This window comes from Pyrus communis, chromosome 15 (assembly GCF_041283825.1).
Source record: "Pyrus communis isolate YQ-2024b chromosome 15, ASM4128382v1, whole genome shotgun sequence".
Classification (NCBI taxonomy): domain Eukaryota; kingdom Viridiplantae; phylum Streptophyta; class Magnoliopsida; order Rosales; family Rosaceae; genus Pyrus; species Pyrus communis.
In genome coordinates, this window is record NC_142579.1 from 3,620,916 (window position 1) to 3,643,056 (window position 22,141).

Genomic DNA, 22,141 nt, shown 5'->3' on the forward strand with positions numbered 1-22,141 from the left:
CAGACGCTTGATTTCATCGAATTTGGTTATTGTAGTTACGGATCTGTTCCAGTTCAAGAACATCTGTTCACTTTGGTTAATTTCAGCACCAAATGACACTACGGATGTCCTCAAATTGGAACAGATTGAAAACCACGCGGACCAAATTTGACGAAATAAAAGATATAGGGACGAGGAGGAAATTTTGTAATTTATTTACTTATTTTGTGCACGCAAAGGATTTTGCGAAAACGATTCCTGTTACTGTTGTCAATGTAATTTTTGAGATCTCTTGAAGTTTTATGAAAGTATGAAAAAACTCAGGGGTTGTAAGAGTAATTAACCTACACAGATGGTCAAATGTAATTAGGATGTGCCCTGCATGTATGAATGCCAAAATATGTAGTCTCGTACATTGGCGGATCATCTCGAAATTTTTGCACTTCTTTGGTTGCTTGGCAGTCGTTATTGAACTTGTGAATGCATCGATAGTAGATCCTGTGTGGATATAACATGAAGTCAAAATTCTTGTGGTTAATAGTCGATCAAAGAAAGCTTATATACGTGACGGATGTGTGGTACCACTTTTTTTATACAATTTTTTACATAAATTTTTGTAGGGCCAACTTTATAATGTGTTTCAACGATCTAAACTATTTATCTTTTAGGTCTTCCCTTAAAGATCTTGTCAACCAAAAATCACCCTACTCTGAAACTATACAACCGTTTGATTAAAGGTTTAGGGTTTCTTTGTAGAACTGTATTTATCAATTTTCTTCACTACAAATAAATGTCTTGATAGTTTGGATTTGTCTAACTTTTTGCAAGAATGTGAGTGATGGTTTAAAAGAAAGACGGTTCGGATTGTTAAATACATTACAGAGTGGGCCTTACAAAAACGTGTGCAAAAAATTGTGTAAAAAAATGGTATTATACCTTGGGTGATCAGAACCAGGGATCTCATCTTGACCGCAATTCTTCCACGCATAGCCGTCGTCAATCAATGTAGGAGTCTCTCTGGTCATCGAGTACGAAGCCTTTCTGCAAGTGGGTTTAATTAACCATTAGTTACAGCTTGATAATTTAAGTACAAAATCCAAACAAGAAGAAAAACGTACGCACATTTTTCTGGGGCCAAAGAGCACTTGCTGGTCTGCATTTACTTGGACTTCCTTCCGGCTGTTGAAGTCCGACGTAGAGATTAAATATTCCGGGCAGTAGTGTACATACAAATGCTCCATTGAAGGGCACTCGACATCAGTACTTGCACCGCTATAAAAGCTCTTGAACCGTGGAAGACACTGCAACGATAAGTAATTTAGTTGTGGCAAAATGATCTTGTTGTTCAATGCTCCCTCGCTCGGTCCGATAATTGTCTCCAAGCAATCGCAGTCGGAAAGCCACAGCTCTTCCAGTTGTGAAAGACACCGAGACACATCCGCCGTGAAGATGTTCTTCAGTTTCATACACCATGCAACTGTCAAAATTTTAAGATTATGGAACGTCGCGTGTTGCGCGGGGCCATTCCATATGTTTCTCAGTGCTGGTAGATCCTCCAGCTTCATCTCTCTGCATTTTCCCATGACAGTTTGCTCCGGTTTTAGACCATCCGATTGAAACACGTATTCCAAACTTTTCATACCATCAACAATAAGTACTTCCAGACTCACGAGTTTCTCTAACAAATTTGATTGGAGAAGTGCATTCGCAAAGGCGTGACACTTTTTCACTTCCAATAACGTCAGATTGCCTAGAGATCCATCTGGTAAGTCGCCAACACATAACTCTTTTAACTCATTCATGTTACTCACACACAACTCTTCCAAGTTCTTGAACACGAGCTTATTCGGAACAAAATTTGTGGCCGCGTAGTTCATCAAACTATGCATCCGATGGCAACTTTCGACATGAAGAGACATCAATTCATGTAGTCTCTCAATGGCGTATTCCTCGATAATGTTAATCAAGCCCCTACATTCTTTGTAGACTATTTTCTTTGCCCTTTCGGTCACTGCACTGTTAAACCAACTAGGCAAGTTATTGATTGTGGTATCAAGAGCCAAGATTCTTGAACCATATGAACTACTAAAATCATAATACTCAACCTTATGTAGGGGTATTGTTTGACTCTTGATGAGTATGTAAAATTTTTCCCAATTTGGATGGAAGCTAACATTTTCGGGAATGCATTCTGCAGAATGAATCTGAACAGTCAAATTACTTAAGGACGACAAGCAAGTTAGCTCATCGAATCCAACATTAGTTTCTTCTCCTGCTCCTTCAATTCTACTCCCAAAATTTCCAAAACTACCTTGCATGTATAGTTCCTCTAACCGAGACAGCCTAGATATCACATTGGATGGAACTCTCTGAATCATTGTATTCCCAGCAAAATCCAACAACCTCAGATTGGCCAAGTTTCCTATTTCCCTTGGCATTTCCTCAAAACGTGAGTCTTTCAGACTAAGGATCTCAAGTTTGGTTAGTTCTCTTAGTACGGAGATATCCTTTAATGACCAACATGAATCTAGGTGCAATGTTTGAAGGTTGGTTAGGAGATTGAGCGAAGAGGGCAGTGACGAAATACAAGTGCTGCTAAGGTCTAAGACCCTTAATGCATTCAGACTTCGGAAAAAAGCTTCTGAGATCTTCTTTAGTTTAAGATTATCATCTACAAGTAAAATTCGGAGTCTTGGACATACCAATTCTTCCGGAAGCTTGCAAATGCAGTTGCTCTTTAGTGAGATTGCGGAGCAGCCTTCATCGACATCATTTGGCCAGTCCTCCAATTCCCAACCGGCTTTTACTAAAAACTCGTGGCCCTGTTCTGATAATGCAATTGATATGGCCATATCGCGTATGACATCATGCATCCTGACATATTCTTTCCTTTCGCCGTCCAAAAGCAAGCTAGAAGCTTTAAGGTACTTGATCACTGAATGTGCTCTAGCTCTGGCTTCTTCCAGTGTCTTGCCATCTCGAAATAATCCATTCCCAAACAAATAATTAAACAAGTCTTGTATTGGGATTTTACCATCTTCTGGGAATAGGGAGCAAAGCAAGAAGCATGACTTGGCATCCTCGCCTTTCAAGTAATCATAGCTTAACTTTATGCATCTGAGCACATCCCCCTCGTCTTCAAGGTTGGCAGGTCGGGACATCTCAAGTTGTCGAGCTGCTTCTTTCCATTCCTCAATGTCTTTATCTCCAAGTGCCCTTGCAACTGCTATCAATGCTATCGGAAGACCAGCACATTCTCTAGCTACCTTTCTTGCTATATTGATGAAAGCTGCCGATTCAAAAGACTTTCCCGCTTTCTTGACAAACAAGTTCCAGGAATCTCCTTCAGATAGGACGTTGAGAGGTATTTTGACGTGGCTTTCCATGGCATGACAGACATTTAATCTCCTTGTGGTGAGAAGGACTTTGGAATTGCATCCTTGAAGCTCCGTGTGGTTCGGAATCCCAATGCTGATCAAATCTAATAATGTATTCCAAATGTCATCTAAAATTATGAGCGTCCTCTTCGCTCTTAGTATCCTATTCCTCAGTCTACCTGCTCTTCCCAGTTCTGTCTCCTCCTGCAATTTCAAGCCCAACATGTCTGAAAGCTGACCTTGAATTTTCATCAAGTTGGGGTTTTGGGTAAAGACAGCCATAATCACATGATCAAAGAGTCCATCTCTACAAGCTTGCACACCGACATTTTTCACCATGGTTGTCTTACCCACACCTCCCATTCCATAGACCCCAATGACGGTGACCTTATCATCTTTCAGCGCTTTCATGACTTGATCCATGGCTTGTCTTGTTGCTGCAAATGCTTCAAAACCATTCGTTGACATTGTGGACTCGATTTCAATTGGCCGCATCACTGGAACTGAAATAGTTTCAAACTTTCCCTCCTCTTGTAGCTTGTTTAAAGCTACTTTCTTCTTCATTACTTTCTTTCCTAAAGTGTAACGCCATCTCAAATTTCCGGTGATGCAATTTTTAGCTGCTTCCTCGGCTTCATTATTTAATTGTGTTGCATCTGCTATGGCCTTATTAGCATCTTGTAGCCATATTTGAATCTCAGGCTTGACATCTTCTCCATTCATTTGAACAGCACGAACGATTTCTTGATAACCATTTTTCATTGCCTCGAGCTTTTCCGCTTGAAGTTTAAGAGACTGTATGTTTTTCTTATAGTGAATCATGTAACTCAACCCGCGCTTTACCGGAATCCATAACCACTCACCGAGCTGCACTGTCGGACTCGCAAGTCCAGAAACAATATCTGCCATCTATTAACTTCTACACAAACACAAAGAGAGAACAAAGATAAAATGAAAAGCGTGTTGGATATAAGAAAATGCTCACAGCGGAAACATGACGCGATGATCAATGACGAAAGTATTGCGTGTATAAAACACCAAAACTACGTAATTCGAATAACTTTGGAGATGTGAAGCTCAAAGGCTACACACACAGAGCTACACATATTCACTTTATAATCAATACACTTGGATTACAAAGACTTGTATCTATAGTAGTTATATTTTCATGAACTCGATCGTGCTGAATTCTCTAAATGTTAGACGCCATATCATTTACATTAACTCAAAGAGTTACAAGATTAACACCAAAAACTGGAAAACTGTAATCTAATTAGTTGACTAACCTCACGAGCAATGGAGCTTCCTTAGCTTCAGTTATTCCTGGACCGTTGGGCAGATCTCAGTCAACCTTTGTATAGGTTTAGGCTTTGGTTTGTCTACCAATATAAACGATGGTCTCATCCCAATTCACGGCAAAAGAAAATTGGGAGAGATTGCCAATTTTGTTTGACCAAATGTTGACTTGGTTCCACAAGAAAAAGAAAAGGTGTTTGATTTGGTTCTCAATGTCAAAGAGAGGGTGTGGTGGAAATGGCCCCGAAAATGGGAGGAGGGTTCTCTCCCCTCCTATTCCTATCTAGACCTGACAATTTCTTACACGATCCGATAATATGACACGTAAATAATACGAAAATAACGGATTTCGGGTCAACAAGATAACTAATCGGGTCATTATCGGGTCACACGATAATAACGGGTCCTTAACAGGTTTACACAAGAGTGACATGCGGGTAACCTGTTTCGACATGATAAGAAAAAAGTTATTTTGATGATTTTAATTTTTTAAACTACTAAAAAAAACTTACTATAAAATACAATATATATATATATATAATGAATATGTATATATTGTTTATTAATTATTATTCTATATAAATTTTAAAATTTAAGTTTTATTTATTGATTTATTTTTATAGTATATTATAGGCAAAGATTGAGATTAAAAACCATAAAATACATTAAAAATAAAAATATCAAGTAATTTAAAAATACCAAACACATTAAAAAAATTATAATAATTAATTAACATGTGCGAAAAAATATGAAAAAAATATGCAAACGCTTGTTAGTCGTAGTCGCATCCTCTACGCTTTAAGAATGGGTATATGATCATTTGAATTTTTAAAACCATACAAATTCTCATGAATAGTATTTTTAAGGGAGTTCAAAATAAACAAAATTCATAATCATTAATGTATAAGTTTGAAAGATGTGAAAGCATAATAAACGTTCATAATTGCATCCTCAACGGTTAGATGATGGTTATATAGTCGTTTAGATTTTTAAAACTCTCCAAATCTCACGAACAGTATTTTTTATTTGAGTGCAAAATTAATAAAATTAATAATAATTATTGTAGAAGTGTGAAAAATGTAATCACTCATAATGAAAAGTCTTACAACTTTCATGAAGGGGTTAACTCCGAAATTTAGTATGTATATATTAATTTAGTATTATGTTTTACATTTTTTTTGGGTCAAATTATGTTTTTCATTTTCATTTTTATTGATTTAAAATATATTTTTCTTAACGGGTAACAGGTCGGGTCATATTACCTAATAATATTAACAGGTTGATTTCGGGTCGGGTCATATTACCCGTTTACTTTAACGGGTATTACACGACACGACCCGTCAAGCTATCGGGTATGACACGAAAACGACACGAACATGAGAAACACGACACGAATGCCATGTCCATCCCCTTCCCTCCCCTCTTCTCACATATTATTTTTTTTCTTGTTGTCTCTATAAAAAAATCAATATAAGATGTTGACATGGTTAAACTGTAACCATTCAAATAGGAGGGGAGAGAATCCTCCTCCCTTACATGAGGCCACTTGACAACCACGCGGTGATGTCCTACATGAAGATTTTAAATTCAAGAAATGAAAGACCTTGGAAAAACAAACTATTGTCTTAGATTGCATATCAAGCTTTGTATTAGTGAAACTTTGGTCCGTCAATCAACTTACATTGAAAAAGTCTTAAAGCAATTCGGCATGGATAAAGCTTATCCACTCAGCACGTTGATGGTTGTCTGGTCTCTTGACATTAAGACAGATTCATTTCACTCAAAAGAAGATGATGAAATGGTCACTGGTCCATAAGTATCATATCTAAGTGCAATATGTGCTTTATTGTATTTAGCACAACTACTAAACCAAATATAACTTTTTTAGTCAACTTGGCAAGATATAGCTATCATTTTTTTCCATTGATTTCTTTTACTTGTTCGATCCAATTATTAGAAATTAATAAGGGTAGGTAGGAGAAGAATAAGGGTGTTTAAATCACTTTGCTAATCTATTCAATCCAAATATCACAAATAGAGAGCTTGTGTAGGGCGAGATAATGAGGGTGTGAAAACATTTCCTATGATTTTGTGTACAAAAATTGTAGCAAAGTTTACATGAGTTGGTTTATTAGTTCAACTGTAATGTTTAGACGGCAAAGTGTTGCACATGATAATTTAGGTGATTAATGCAGTCTCTAATAGAGGACTAAGGGCTAGTTTGGTATTGCTGTGCTTTGAAAAAAAAAAGTTGCTTCTGCTGTGATGTGAGAATAAGCTCATTTTTGCTGCTTTATGTTTTCAGCTTTTTTACCCAAAACTGTGAAAATAAGCTGTTTTTAAGTGTTTACCAAACATCTTTTTAAGCTCAGTTTTTTCTGATACTCATTTTTTATAAAAACACTCAAGTACCAAACAAGTACTAAATCTCAAACTTGGCCCATTTTTCTCAAAAACCCATCTCGAATGGAGGGACAAAAAAATCATGGGCCAATTTCTTGAGGGCTTGCTACATTTGGCCCATTTAGGAGAATGACCTACCACTGTTCATGTGTTGCAGTTTGCATGTTTTATCTTGCACACACAACTTTTTCTTCACAAGATGACAAGATTGTTTAACCCAAAAACCCAGATTAATTTTTTTTAAATGTAAAAAAAAATAAATTCATTCAACGAAATGTATGAAATCTTGCTCAACGTTCTCAATCTTACACAGGTCATATTCAAAATATTATCTCTAATGATAGATATTTTTGATATACATGTTCTTACAAAAACCAATGTTTTCGAAAAATTATATTTAAATAGATACAATAGTAGTTTAATTAGTTTAAACAGCTCATATTAGTTCATGTATGAGTGTTAGACCATAATATTTCTCAACATGCTAAAAATAAAAAAATATTGACAGGAATAAAATGTATCCCATGCAATATTAAAGATGAAAAATTATAGTTCTGCACTATTCATTAATAAATTATATTTAAATGGATACAAATAGTAGTTTAATTAACTTAAACAACACATAGTAGTTAATGTGTAAGTGTTGTATCATAATATTTTCCAATATGATGAGAAATAATAAAATATTGAATAAAAGGAACTTTAATGAAAAACTTCTGATACTGTTCACTTTAACGAAAAACCATATTTTTACACTAAAAAGTCAATCATGTTACTATTCATTTTATCCTTTATTTTGTCATTTTTGTTAAAACTCAAAGTTTTCAAATTATTTTCATTACTTTTCTCAAAAATAAAATGTAGCCCACACCACTAAAGATGGAAAATTATAGTAATAAATTATATATTTAGTGTGCTGTATCGGCGGCTAAATATGGTCAGACCATTGGAGATGTCCTAAGCATTACAAGGCCCAAAGTTCATGGTGCAAAAGTTCTCCCTAAGAGCTAAATTGTGTCCTTATATCACTATGCACAGCCACAACACTAGATAAAATTTAAAGGGTCGATTCTTATGATGCGAATATGAGTCTCACATCGAGATACAGCATTCAACATTGATAATACGAATTCCACATCAGAAAAAAATGGACATTACATGTGCTTATAAAGAATTAAATTATTCTTCATATATATCGGTCTTTATTTATTTTATACTTATCAAGCACTCAATTTTTTTTTTATCTCTTAAGTGAATATTCTCACCACAAAATTGAGAGTGAAATACTTACCAAGCACTCAATTTTGCAACACAACAATACCAAACTGGGCTGGCCACAAACCATAATACGCCTAACTGAATTCCAAAAGTATCTAAAAGCCTACATATCGAACACAACCATTTTTAAACTTGTGAATTTCCTATAAACTGAGATGATCTCATATTGAACATTTTAGTCCAGGACACCTTTTAGTAAAAAAAGGTATGGGTAACATCTAGTTTGAAAGTTGGTTGTGCATGTAATTACGTCCAATTATAATATCTTACATTTATAATATCAATAATATCAATCCATATTGTAATGTAATCATGTTCAAGGGCATTGTTATAGTAACGTTAGTAGTGTTATGCAATTACGTCCAAGTATAATATCATATTGAATATAACCACCAACCTTGTATAATAATAATAATAATGTCACATTGCGTTATTTAACTATAGCCATATTACATTGTAAAGGTGGGATATCATACTTGGACATAATTGTATTACACTACTAACGTTCAAATTGAATAGTACCGAAACCCATTTGTATTAAAGTGTGCTATATAATTTCTCTTTTCAAATCCAAATAGAGTATTTCATTTATTTTACTTGGAAATGGATGTACTCCAAACTTTTTATACAAAAAAATTACTTTTATGCAGGATATATGATTAGATTTTGAAGTGTCAATAATAGTTCATATATATTAATGCACATGAGCTTAAGAGCTACTCAGTTAGTAATTTAATAAGACACTAATCACTCATTTAGCTCCACTCTACAATATTTTTCATAATTTGAATCAATCATTTTGTTGCTTAAAGATCATTCATGCAAAAAATTAATGAAATTGGAAGTCGCTTAGTAATCTTGCTATGATCTGATAAATAAATGAATGCACTATTAACAATAAACAATGAAATATTCGCAAAAAATAATTAAAGTGCTAATCGGTTTTCGATTTGGATAAATTTTTACAAGACTAATTTATAAATAATTATCAAGTAAATGAACGGTTCAGATTATGAATTTATGTTATAAGGTAGGCCTTAATACAAGTTTATATTTGATATTTTTTACAAAAATGTTATTTTTGTCATCTATTTGTACCATTTGTCTAATAAAAATGAGACAAACATGCATCGATAGAGCCTACATCGGTTAGAAAGATGATACAAATGACCATATAAGCACACACTCTATTTTTTAACGTTTTAATTTCAATTTTAATATCAAATTCAACGATCAGCGACCGTCGATAAAATCATGAGATAGGAGTAACCAATATCGTTCGATATAACCTGGTTCTCCCTGTTTTTCCGTTGCAGAGTGAACCTTCCTACTCCAATTTTGCTTGGCCGGGATTTGTGTCAGCAACGCAATCCATTTGGTATATCAATTCCATCCCCTTTTTCATCCTTATCCAAAATCCACAATCTTTAATCCAATACATCGCCATATCTATCAACCAATTTCTGTTTCACTCGTCACCTTCCAGTTTTCGTGAACCTGAATTCAGAGCAGAATCCATCAGACTTTGTTTTGCTTGCTCCAATGGCAGATTACTCTCTCCCCAAGGATTCTTATTTTCTTGGATTTGACAGTTCTACGCAGTAAATTACCAATCCCTCACTTTTTCTCCCTGCAATTTCATATCTTTCTTTGATCACAAAATCCCAATTACCCACATCATAAATTCATGGTTTTGCTTGGTTATGGATGTGGGTTCCCATTGTTTTACTGCATTCCATGATCCATCCACAGTGAAGTTAATTAGTATTATCTGTAATCTGAATTGGGTAAAACTTGATTTGTACTTGTTAATGGTTGTGGGTTCTCATTGTTTCTGTGAAATTAAAAGTTTCTTATGGGACTGTGATTCTCTGATTGCTCTGTAATCTGAATTGGTAAAACTTGATTTTACTTTTGTTAATTTATATTTGTTTCTACTTCAAGGTCTCTGAAGGCAACTGTGCTAGACGCCAATCTCAACATTGTGACTACTGAGCTTGTCCAATTTGACACTGATTTGCCCCATTACGAAACCAAAGATGGAGTTTACCGAGACCCTTCGGTTAATGGTAGAATTGTCTCACCCACCTTGATGTGGGTTGAAGCTCTAGATCTCGTGCTTGTTAAACTTGCCAGTGCAAATTTGGATTTTGGGAAAATTGCTGCTGTTTCCGGCAGTGGACAGCAGCATGGCAGTGTCTATTGGAAGAATGGTAGTTCTTCGATATTGTCATCGTTGGACCCTAAGAAGCCATTGGTGGATCAGTTTAGTGGAGCCTTTTCGGTGAATGAATCCCCAGTATGGATGGACAGCAGCACCACAGCCCAGTGTAGAGAGTTAGAGAAGGCTGCTGGTGGAGCGTTAGAGTTATCCCAACTTACAGGTTCACGCGGTTATGAAAGATTCACAGGCCCACAGATTAAGAAGATATTCGAGACACATCCTGAAGCTTACAAAAACACTGAGAGGATCTCCCTTGTTAGTTCGTTTATGGCTTCTCTTCTGATAGGGAAATATGCTTGTATTGATGAATCTGACGGTGCAGGGATGAACTTGATGGATATAAGGAAAAGGGCTTGGTCTAATATACTTTTAGAGGTTCGTCATGTTTTAAGAGTAACTTTTCTTGGTTAATTATGTTTCTCTGATTCATGTTTAGTTCCTTTGCTGCTTCTTGGAGTGGTGTCCCGGTATCTCGTAATAAGTTTACTGTTTCCTTTTTGATTAATTTTCGTTGTGCTTCATGTTTTATGAAGGCCACTGCCCCTGGTCTGGAAGAAAAGCTTGGAAAGATGGCTCCTGCCCATTCTGTTGCTGGCCACATTGCTCCCTATTTTATTGACAGGTAAGTAGCAGTTAATTTCGACTTTATGTTTTGGTGGTTGGAGGGGCTAAATAGCGTTTGTGATTGTTTTTCAGAAGCATTGTTTTTCAATCTACTCATGTAGCCTTCTCTCGATATTTGATCGTCTTGTGCTGTCTTAGAATTTTTCATTCATTATTTATTGTAAGCATTTAGTTTACATGTGAACAAAATACCCTAGATGCACCTCAAGAAAAGAAATGGTAATATAATCCTGAATTAGGATGAACTAATTAAATAAAATTGCAAACCAAATGGACCAATGGGATAGTATTTTTGAGAATATAATGCACCCCTGAAACCCGGGCACAACATTTATTGATAAGCATTTCTTTACGGTTTAGGGCTTACGGATTTACATGGTACTTGAAAGGCTGAAAACCTGCATACTATAGTTTCTCCCTTTTCAAAATGAACTTAATCTATAATATCCCAGTTCTACTTATCAAAAAGGAAAAATGACTATGATGTCACAAAAGTGGTACAAAGATTTTAAATAAAGCAGGGAGTGCTAAAGTCGCGTGGTAGTTGTATCCTGTATAACTGTTCAAATAATAAGCCTGAAAATGTGGATGATTGTGGAAGTTTGACGTTATAAAACTTGTTCATATTAGTTTTATGTTATAAAACTTGTTCATATTGAATGGAGTTATACTAGCATGGCCGTGATTTTAGTTTGCGGCCACTTTAGTTTCATGTATATTTTCTGTCTGAAAATATTTCCGTAACAGAGAAGATATTTCAAATCTCTCTGCAGATTTCGCTTCAACAAGAATTGTTTGGTTATTCTGTGGTCAGGAGACAACCCCAACAGTGTGGCAGGTGCCTGATTTTGTAATTGTTTGGTTATTCTTGTGTTTCTAATATTTGTAAATTTCCGATGAACTGGTGAAATCTCTTTGACTCCTCATAGTTCTGCTGTTGGTTGTTATAGTTTAACCTTTCATATTCGGAATAGGCTGTCATATGATTTAGTTTTTACTTTTTTAACTTATCAAATGTAAGTGTTTTGGACGTGCAGGTTTAACACTTGGTACCCCAGGGGATCTAGCAATAAGTCTTGGCACAAGTGACACTGTAAGTTAAAATTAACTTCTTAGGATCTTTGGGATATGGTTATACCATTTCTATTTCCCGCTGTCTTTTCCAATTAACTGAATGGGGAGAGGAGAGAAATGAGAGTCAAGACATGTGAGAAAGAAAAGGAAAACAGATAGAGCTCAAAAAATAGAAAATGTTATTTGGGGCTCCTTTGTGTTACATTTCGAAATTAGCTTGTAATTTTCATTTTTTAGCTAAAGATGGAGGAGTATATGGGAGAAACGAGGGAAAAAGGAGGCAAAAGGGAAAACTAAATAAAATTTGAGAAAAACATATGGCAAGAAGAAGAGAGACAAAGGAAAATGTATGGAAAAAAAAAAAAAAAAAAGGAACTGTTTGAATTGGCTTTTACTAAATCGTTTGCAGTTTTCATATTGTGTAGCATTTTAAAGCATTTTATTCTCCCTCTTACCATCATTCCCCATATACTGTGTCTGTCTTCTATCTCCATATTCCTTGAAAAATAAAATAGCTGGCCCTGAGTGAAACCAATTGAACTGCTAACAGAGGTATTGCAAATTATTTTAGTGTGCTGCAACTTGAAAAATAGACAGTTTGGATCGTTAAAGTTCGATGTAATGTGGACCCCACAACTAATCCTCGTTTTTATAAAAAATGGGGATCCCTTCCCTTAAAGATTTGCTATTACAGTATTCAATGTTGCATGAATCATTACCAGAATTTCAATGGTTTCTTCCACGTGATCTACTATTGAATTTATCCTTTACTTGTATCTGTTGCTCAGCTCATTGGGATTACTGATGATCTTCAACCTAGCTTGGAAGGACATGTTTTCCCTAACCCTGTTGACACAAAAGGGTACATGGTAATGTTGTGTTACAAGAATGGATCACTAACTCGTGAAGGTACAACTGTGCGCTGACATATTTTTATGGGTTCTAATTGTGATATTTTCCTAGTTTCCTAGTTTGACCACAATCTTCATCTTAGATATTCGCAACCGCTACATGGAAAGCAGCTGGGATAGATTCACCCAAGAGCTTTTGAATACATTACCTCTAAATGGTTAGCATGTCTTGTCTGAACTACTTTCTTTTTGGAATTATTGTTGTCTTTTCTTTTTTTCATATTCTGGTTTCTGCTGTAGGTGGAAAGCTGGGTTTCTACTACAAGGAGCATGAAATTCTTCCCCCGCTTCCAGGTTAGACTTTTTCCTTAGTTAATTTCTCCATTTATCCTCGTAATCTCTTTCTGACTGACTCTTTGAGGGTTGTCCATATTTAGTAGTTGCATTGCCTTCATTTCTGGGTTAACTGATCATTTTCCGGCCGAATGGTAATTGTAGAAAGCATAGTTTATCTTAATGGTTGTTTCTGCTCTATTTATTTGCTTTGGGAATAAAGGGTTTAGGGTTCTAATTTCTGCAGTGCCTGGATATCCAACTGCCTTTCAACTACGTAATTCTATAATTCAATCATAGAAGTAAGCAGCAACTGATAAACTCTTAACTTTTATGCTCTTAGTTGGTTTCCATCGCTACATTCTTGAAAATTTCAATGGTGAAACTTTGGAGGGCGTGAATGAACGTGAAGTAGAAAAGGAATTTGACGGTGCTTCTGAGGTTTGTACTTTTTAAATGGAAATTGTTCACATGGGTGGGGATACCCTGCATGAACTCTCCCTGAGAAAAGCGAATTTACAAATTTTGCAGGTTCGGGCTGTAATAGAGGGCCAGTTTGTGTCAATGCGAGGTCATGCAGAAAGATTTGGAATGCCTTCTCCTCCAAAACGATTAATAGCCACTGGGGGTGCGTCTGTAAATCGCCCGATCCTGGGCATCGCAGCTTGTGTTTTTGGGTGTGAGGTTTACACTGTCCAAAGGCCGGGTAAGCATTTCGCCAAATATATGCATTATGTGTACGATTATACAACTTTTGTCTCTCAAATCAAATAGGTGCTCCTTATCTATCTCCTTGTTTCACAAGTTTTAACGTTTGCTTGATCGAGAGACCGCAACTCATCATTTCTTTTCATTCTCTAACCTTTTTACAGATTCAGCTTCTCTAGGAGCTGCCTTGAGGGCTGCACATGGTTGGCTGTGCAACACCAAAGGCAGTTTTGTGCCCTTCAAATGCCTCTATGAGCACAAATCCGAGAACACATCCCTCAAGAGCAAACTTGCAGCGATTCCCGACATACATCTAGTTCCGAAGTATGGGTTGATCGCAAAGAAGAGACTCGAAATAGAGAACCGCCTAGTCCAAAAATTTGGACGTCTCTGAGATATCATCTGGCAGTGTTTTTAGTCCAATGCTGGGATGGAATGCTTCGAATTGCATTATGTAAAGAACCGAAAATTCTAATCGTTTCATAATTTTGATGTTGGCGATTGAAACTCGGCCAAAACCTTTGCCCCGCAATGTGAATAAATATCCAGGTCTGGTTTGAGATCGATTTCGGTTTTTCATATGTGAATAATATTCTGAGTTCAGATTGTAAGAAAAATCCAGCAAGAAATATAAGATAGATTGCATACTGACTTAGAAATGTATGGTGTGCTATGAAGATGCATAGCTACACCACCCACAAACAACATTCAGTTCATAACATTCCAAACGGAACTTAGCAAATGCGAAAACACGTAAAAACCATGAGGTTGGGAATCAGTAGTCGTCTCCCTCATCACCATCATCTCCCTCGGCAGACTCAGCGCCAACCTCCTCGTAATCTTTCTCCAGAGCAGCAAGATCCTCACGAGCCTCGGAGAACTCTCCTTCCTCCATGCCCTCACCCACGTACCAATGCACGAAAGCGCGCTTGGCGTACATCAGATCAAACTTGTGATCAATGCGAGAGAACACCTCAGCAACACTGGTCGAGTTGGAGATCATGCAAACAGCCCTCTGCACCTTGGCAAGGTCACCGCCCGGAACAACAGTTGGTGGCTGGTAATTGATACCACACTTGAACCCAGTAGGGCACCAATCGACAAACTGGATTGTCCTCTTGGTCTTGATGGTGGCCACAGCGGCATTCACGTCCTTGGGAACGACATCACCTCGGTACATCAAGCAGCAGGCCATGTACTTTCCATGGCGGGGATCGCACTTGGCCATCATGGAAGCAGGCTCGAATGCACTGTTGGTGATCTCAGCCACCGAAAGCTGCTCATGGTACGCCTTCTCGGCGGAGATTACCGGAGCATAAGAGGAAAGCATGAAATGGATCCTGGGGTATGGAACCAAGTTAGTCTGGAACTCAGTCACATCCACATTCAGAGCTCCGTCGAACCTCAGCGAGGCTGTCAGCGAAGAAATGACCTGAAAACCCACAAAACAATCAACAGCTCATCAGCCATCAAATCGTAACCAATCAGAATCAGTGGTTATGAACATAAGGTGTTCGATGAAATACCTGAGAGACGAGGCGATTCAGATTGGTGTAGGTGGGACGCTCGATATCGAGGGACCGACGGCAGATGTCGTAGATGGCTTCATTGTCAAGCAACACAGACACATCGGTGTGCTCCAGCAGAGAATGGGTTGAGAGAACACTGTTGTAAGGCTCCACAACAGATGTAGAAACCTGGGGAGAAGGATACACAGTGAATCCTAGCTTGGATTTCTTTCCGTAATCAACCGAAAGCCGCTCCAGAAGCAACGACCCGAGACCCGATCCGGTACCGCCACCGACGGCATTGAAGACCAAGAACCCTTGGAGCCCGGTGCAGTTGTCAGCGAGCTTCCTAATGCGGTCGAGGCAGAGATCTACGATCTCTTTGCCGATGGTGTAGTGACCACGGGCGAAGTTGTTGGCGGCGTCTTCCTTGCCGGAAATGAGCTGCTCAGGGTGGAAGAGCTGGCGGTAGGTGCCGGTGCGGACCTCGTCGATGACGGTGGGCTCCAGATCGACGAAGATGGCGCGAGGGACGTGCTTGCCGGCACCGGTCTCGGAGAAGAAGGTGTTGAAGGCGTCGTCGCCGCGGCCGACGGTCTTGTCGCTGGGCATCTGGCCATCGGGGCCAATGCCGTGCTCGAGGCAGTAGAGCTCCCAGCAGGCGTTGCCAACTTGGATTCCGGCTTGCCCGATGTGGATCGAAATGCACTCTCTCATTTTGGCGGGAGGTGAGGGAGAGGATTAGGGTTCCAACTGAAAGGAGACAGGAGAAGGAGGAGGAGGGAGGGGCGGCGTTTACCAAGACGCCTCAGACGAGTGGTGGTGGGATTGGTTTGGATTGAATTGGAAAAGCGGGGAGGTCTAGGTCTGGATTATAAAGGGGGGGAAAATGTAACCGGGGTTAAATGTTGACCGCGGAGTCGGGTTAAAATGAGAGTTTGCCAGCTCTGAGAGGAGGAGGTGAACCGTTGGACACCCTGGCTGCACCTTAACTACCAGACCATTTAAATTTTCAGATTTAGATATTTTCACCAATAAAATTTCAAATTTAGATCTGGCCAAAAAAAGAAAAAGGTATTTGAAAACAAGGGGGCCGGGTAAAGGAAATAGATTCCTTGCAGTAAAATAGTGGTGGGCAAGTGGGGTTGTGTCAGTTTAGATTGTTTTTTGGGGAATTGGATCCTCTTAAATCCTTAGGATCCTTCTTACCAAAGTTAGTGGATCATTGGATTTTTATTCAACAGCTACAATTATTATAACTTTTAGAAGATCCCCTTCTTTGTAGCCATTGGATAAAAATCCAACGACCCACTAACACCGGTCAGGAGGATCCCGAGGTGTTGCCTCGGAGAGTATCCAATTCCTTTTTTTGGTTACATCGTGATGCATTGGACCCAGTAAAAAATAATCCGTTTATTTTTGCGACGCTCTAGAGGATTTCAATTTAGTTTTATTTTGTCCTAAAAAATTTAACAATTAGTACTTCAATCTAGTGATATTTCTTTTTACTTGTAAATAATAGGTCTTAGGTTCGATTCTCGCTAAAGGCGAATTTGAACTACATTATTGTTAGCCCATTGTGAAGCTAATCTCACTTCCTCTCCATAGATGATATCGTTTGTTCCAAAAAAAAAAAAAAAAAAAAAAAAAAAAACTCTAATCCAAGGAGGGCTTAGGAGCCTCATAATTAATTAGTAATAATGTGATTCAAATTCGTTTTTGGCAAGAGTCGAATCTAAGATCTCTCACTTATATGTGGCGTCATTTTTTGTAAGTTATGTTAATGAATTTGTTAAAACATTTTTTTTTTTTTGGACGAAAAGTTAGGATTCATTAAAACTTAAAGCAAATTATAAAGCCAACCAACTGCCATGCCCCGACTAGCGAATAAGGACTATTCACGAGTTAGGGTATGAAACATATCTTAGCTATAGAAATAAATTATACAACCAAGATATGGTGGAAAATAAAATAAAATTATAATGATTACACATAGATTACATAACAAAATCTTACATAGAATTTATCGAATACATATCGGAATAAAATAATGTAAAAATTAATTCACAACAAGAGCTACCAATTAAAAAATGACTAAAAATTGTAACAATTCTTGCAAATACATAAAATATATGCAATGGGATGGATGAATGTACTCACTCCCTTCTAATCCCACTAACACATACCTAATACACTCAAGCATGCACGTCTCTTACCATGCTTATACCACTTGGCTTCAAATACCTTAGAATATGAGTTAACTCTTGTTCATCCCTTAAACCCAATTTTTGTAATTAAATTCTCAGTTTTTACTTTAGCATATAAGCACTTCCCCCAATGCCTAGATGTATATTTAAGCCCTTCTCCCGACGCTTGACATATACAAGATTTCATTAATTATATTCAAGGCAAACTTCATCCCTTGAATATCTTCACAACTTAAACACTTTACACAAGTGAGCACTTGACACAACACAACTCTTTTTCTTGCTTTGCAAGAATGCTTATGTATATGCCTTGTAACAAGGATATCAATAATCACATGCTCTATAACATCTGCAACACTAATCAAACTATTAGTAGCCAAAATTGTATTATATTTGCAACACTAATCAAATTGTTAGTAGCCCAAATTGAATTATATTATCAATAATATATAGTATGGCTAACACACAACAATCTAATTGAGAAATATTACTTTACCATTTTACTCCATCTCTCTCTAGGTGATATTGATGCATAACCCCATTTGAGTTCCATAGAGCAATTCTGTTGGGTAAGCTCTCATGCATTTTTTTGGGATTTGTCTCTATTACAACATTCTCATGGGAAGTAAATGGAGATTTTCGATGGTTTAGTGGGAGCGCTTCTCATGGCAATGATCTCAAAATGTAAATGCATAAACAACACAAAATTTAAGTGGTTCCCCAAATCGCCTATATCCACTAGGGTTTGCTTTCATTGTATTTCACTATATAAAAGAGACTTACAAATACAATGAAAGATGGCTTAAAGCCTTAACAATATGTAAAAGAAAGGTAAGAGTAAGATGAAAGGGAGAATGGCTTTTTGTTGGAGTTGTTCTTTTTCTTTTTTCTTCTTCTTCCTATCTCTTCTCTCCATGTCCCTTCCATTGGTTCTTGCTCCTTCATTTATAGAGATTGCATGACATCTTCCTCTCCAAAAAAAATCTCCCATGTGTGCCAATAGAAAGAAACCAAGTATTGTGCTAATCATCACCATAAAATGTGTTCCAATAACAAGGCAACGAGTGTTGTCCTAATCATTAAGAATGTAATGTGGTCCAATAGAAAAACAACAAATGTTAAGCTAATCATTAGTCCTAATATGTGTTCCAATAGAAACACACCAAATGTGAAGTTAATCATTAACAATGGTATGTGTTGATATGGCAAAGCAACATGTGTTAAGTTAGTCATAAACAAAAATTATCATGCAAGGTGAACAAATACCCAAAGGCCACATCCATACTCTATAAGATATAGAATCCCATCTCAACCTATCTAGAGTAGTGACTAACCCCTCCTTTTTATTCTCTAATGGTTGCTAAAAAGCCACTTAGCCTTTGTGAGAAAAATCAAGCTAAACTCATCATAATAATCTCTAATTACATACGAACATGAAATAATACTAGTTCGTTTTTAAAATAATCTTGTAGCAAAATGAACTTACGTTGACACTAGTTTATGTATCAAAAGTATAAGTTCTTGTACACATAGCGTATAAAAAGAAACCCAATAAAATCATAACTTCGCGCGCGCGCGCACACACACACACCTATATATAATCATTTTTTTAATACGGGGTATTGCACCAACGGCCCAAGTTATGGTAATGAATTTGTTAAAACGTTGACGTGGCGTAAGTAGGATCCACTTAATTGATGAGAGGGCTGCCACTTACACTACGTCAAAGTTTTAACAGATTTATTGACGGAAAATTGCAAATTGAAACCAAAATTGAGTTCCTATGAGATAAAATTGCAATTTGAGTTTTTAGAGTAAAGTAATTTTATATTTGAAGTGCTTTGATGTAGCGGGATTGACTCAAATAGCAAATACCTTATAATTTTATAACAAATCCTACTATATTAAATTAGTATATTTCTTTGGGACAATATAATCAATCGTGTATTTTGTTGAATAATGTATCTGAAATTTGTACCAGGTGGAATACCCTACAATAAAAACTTAAAAGCAACTATACTAACTAGCCAAACGTAATAGTCTGAGTACAGATTGTTAGAATCCCACAAGCATATAAATCAAACAAACTTAAAAGGTCAAAACTTAACAATGTGAACTTCAGTTAAGTTTTGGTCTTAGCACTTGAGCTAAGTTCACTTGGTTAATAAAGTGTCAATATTAGCAAACCCTACAATGTTTAATTCCAACAAACTTATAAATAAGGCTTTGTACAGTATTGAACACAATGAAGTTTTTGGCCGGAAAAACCCACATATGGATTAAAAAACTAAGGACTCTCCACTGAGTCCAATCCACTAGTGTAAACAAAGGTTCATACAAAGACCACACAAGCTCCATTCCTAGATCCCTATCTATGGAGCAGTTTTACCTTTGTGCAACCTTACCTTACACGAGACCAACTCCTTTGGTCTTCACGAAGTGGCAGCTTCTCTTAAGCTCATCACCTTGTGGCACTGAGATCAACACAATCAATGATGTGATATGATTTTATGATATGCACATGAGATTTGGATTCAACTAATCAGTCAGGTTCTTTAGTCAAACAGTTAAAGAAAACCCTAACATGAATCCGAGAGATTGGTCTACCAAAAGCTTCATGCAAAACCATTTAAAATAATGCAACCCTAATATGCAATGATTGGATGTTTGTGCACGAGATGGTTTTGTGGCTAGGGTTTCGATTTAAAAGCTCAAAAGGTAGCTCTAGCTAAATGCACTTTTTTTTTTCCCTAAAAATCTGAAAATCCTAACCAAGAAACAAATGAAACCTTGAAACCTTTTAATGGAATGACTGGATGTTTCAGACTAAATGAACAAGGAGACATGTGTCATAAGCCAAAGAGACCTTTCCAGATCAAGGGTGAGAGATCCACGCACGGGAAAAGGTGTCAGATGGTCCATGTGGGCTGTCTTATTTTGCGTGCCTAGACAGCTGGAAAACAGACGAAAATTCAGACTAGACAACTACGCTAGACAAAAGAAATCTAGAAAAATAAGCTTGACATGCATATGCAAATATATGATTCAAACATTTTGTAGTGAAGATGGCTGATGCTTTGACAAATTCAATCCCTAGTAGTAATTCCAGATTAGCATGACACCCTAACTCTAAACTATGAGCATGTGTGGTAGCAAATACAAGATTTGACAAGAGAAGCCTAAATAATAAAACTAGTTTTTAACAGTATCCATCGTAATAATTTTTGTAATTAAAATGTAATTCTTATATAAATAGATTCCTCCTTCCAAGGTTTACTACATCTTTTAAAGAATTAATATATTTTTGACCTAACACATTTATAATTGATTCTGTTAAATTGGTCATGCTATGCAAGTTCATATCAAATTATTTAATTGGTTGTCACCCTAACTGGCTTATTTAGTTCAAAGATCAAAGTTCCAATTGTATCAAAATTCATGAATTATTGCTCTAATCTTCTCAAAAAGAACAATAAATAAAAAAAAAAAAAAAAGAGAGAGAGAAAAAGAAAAGAAAAGGCACGTAATTGGGCCTCTTTGAAGTTGGGAATTTGAAAAATTACAAAATAGTTTCGTAACCTGGCCATAAGCAGCGGGAAAGACCTTACCTACCAACGCGCCAACAAGCAGTATGAAGTACGTATTGTATCAAAGTGTTAATTCAACTAGTTAAGTATTGATGTAACTATTTTAGTAGTTGCTTTAATTAGTGTTGATGCAATTAGTGTTGATTCAAACATGTAAGGATACACACATGTTTGAAACAAATATGTTAAAGGTTTGGGTGTGTCTTAGAAAGTTGTCTAGAACTTGTATGCCATGGACTTTAGAATTTTATCCTTGGATAGGATAGTTTTTTCTTTTTAACATAATATACTTATAAATAAAGAAGAATATCAAAATATCGGTCCATCTAGTTGTAATTATTGTGTAAACTTGGGTCGAGTCTGCGTATGGGCCTATGACATCCATTGATTGGACCGGATTGCTTTAGGTAGGAGTTGGCTTTGGATAATTTTAAAGGTTGTAGGCCTAATGATAGAAACAGAGGAGCTACTCTCTGTTTGTGCCCCAACTGCAGACCTACCTAAATAACGTTTTACCCTACAAATCACTTTAAATTACTAGCTTAAAAGTTAGGTTGGCTCTAACCTTTCACATATTCATTGTTAATTTTTGCCAATTGATATTCTTCAATTCATTCAAGTCGATAACCAAAAATTGAAAAAAATATGTGAAAGGTAAAAAGAAGTGTATAGATAGCACCATCCAAAAATTC

The 22,141-nt window shown here is 36.8% G+C and overlaps 3 protein-coding genes across 4 annotated transcripts; 1 reads left to right on the top strand and 2 right to left on the bottom strand.

Moving 5' to 3' along the window:
• Positions 1–220: 220 nt before the first annotated feature.
• Positions 221–4,869, bottom strand: LOC137709458 (putative disease resistance protein At4g27220). Of its 2 annotated transcripts, none has more exons than XM_068448558.2 (4): positions 4,643–4,869; positions 1,102–4,275; positions 916–1,020; positions 221–477 (listed from the first exon to the last, which is right to left on the bottom strand). In XM_068448558.2, exons 2-4 carry the CDS (start codon positions 4,263–4,265, stop codon positions 336–338), a joined length of 3,411 nt encoding a protein of 1,136 aa, XP_068304659.2. In that variant the 5' UTR covers positions 4,266–4,275; positions 4,643–4,869; the 3' UTR covers positions 221–335. The 2 variants fall into 2 exon arrangements, with proteins under 2 accessions (XP_068304659.2, XP_088541972.1); XM_088685846.1 differs by having other exon boundaries at positions 1,102–4,272; positions 4,643–4,771.
• Positions 4,870–9,537: 4,668 nt separating this feature from the next.
• LOC137709422 (xylulose kinase 2) lies at positions 9,538–14,711 on the top strand. The gene is made up of 11 exons (XM_068448515.2): positions 9,538–9,934; positions 10,278–10,932; positions 11,091–11,179; positions 11,955–12,019; positions 12,219–12,274; positions 13,044–13,164; positions 13,250–13,324; positions 13,407–13,460; positions 13,783–13,880; positions 13,971–14,145; positions 14,312–14,711. Exons 1-11 carry the CDS (start codon positions 9,876–9,878, stop codon positions 14,539–14,541), a joined length of 1,677 nt encoding a protein of 558 aa, XP_068304616.2. The 5' UTR covers positions 9,538–9,875; the 3' UTR covers positions 14,542–14,711.
• A 57-nt stretch (positions 14,712–14,768) lies between these two features.
• Positions 14,769–16,731, bottom strand: LOC137709432 (tubulin alpha-1 chain). The gene is made up of 2 exons (XM_068448524.2): positions 15,674–16,731; positions 14,769–15,579 (listed from the first exon to the last, which is right to left on the bottom strand). The coding sequence occupies exons 1-2, from the start codon at positions 16,370–16,372 to the stop codon at positions 14,923–14,925; spliced, it is 1,356 nt and encodes a 451-aa protein (XP_068304625.1). The 5' UTR covers positions 16,373–16,731; the 3' UTR covers positions 14,769–14,922.
• Positions 16,732–22,141: the final 5,410 nt, after the last annotated feature.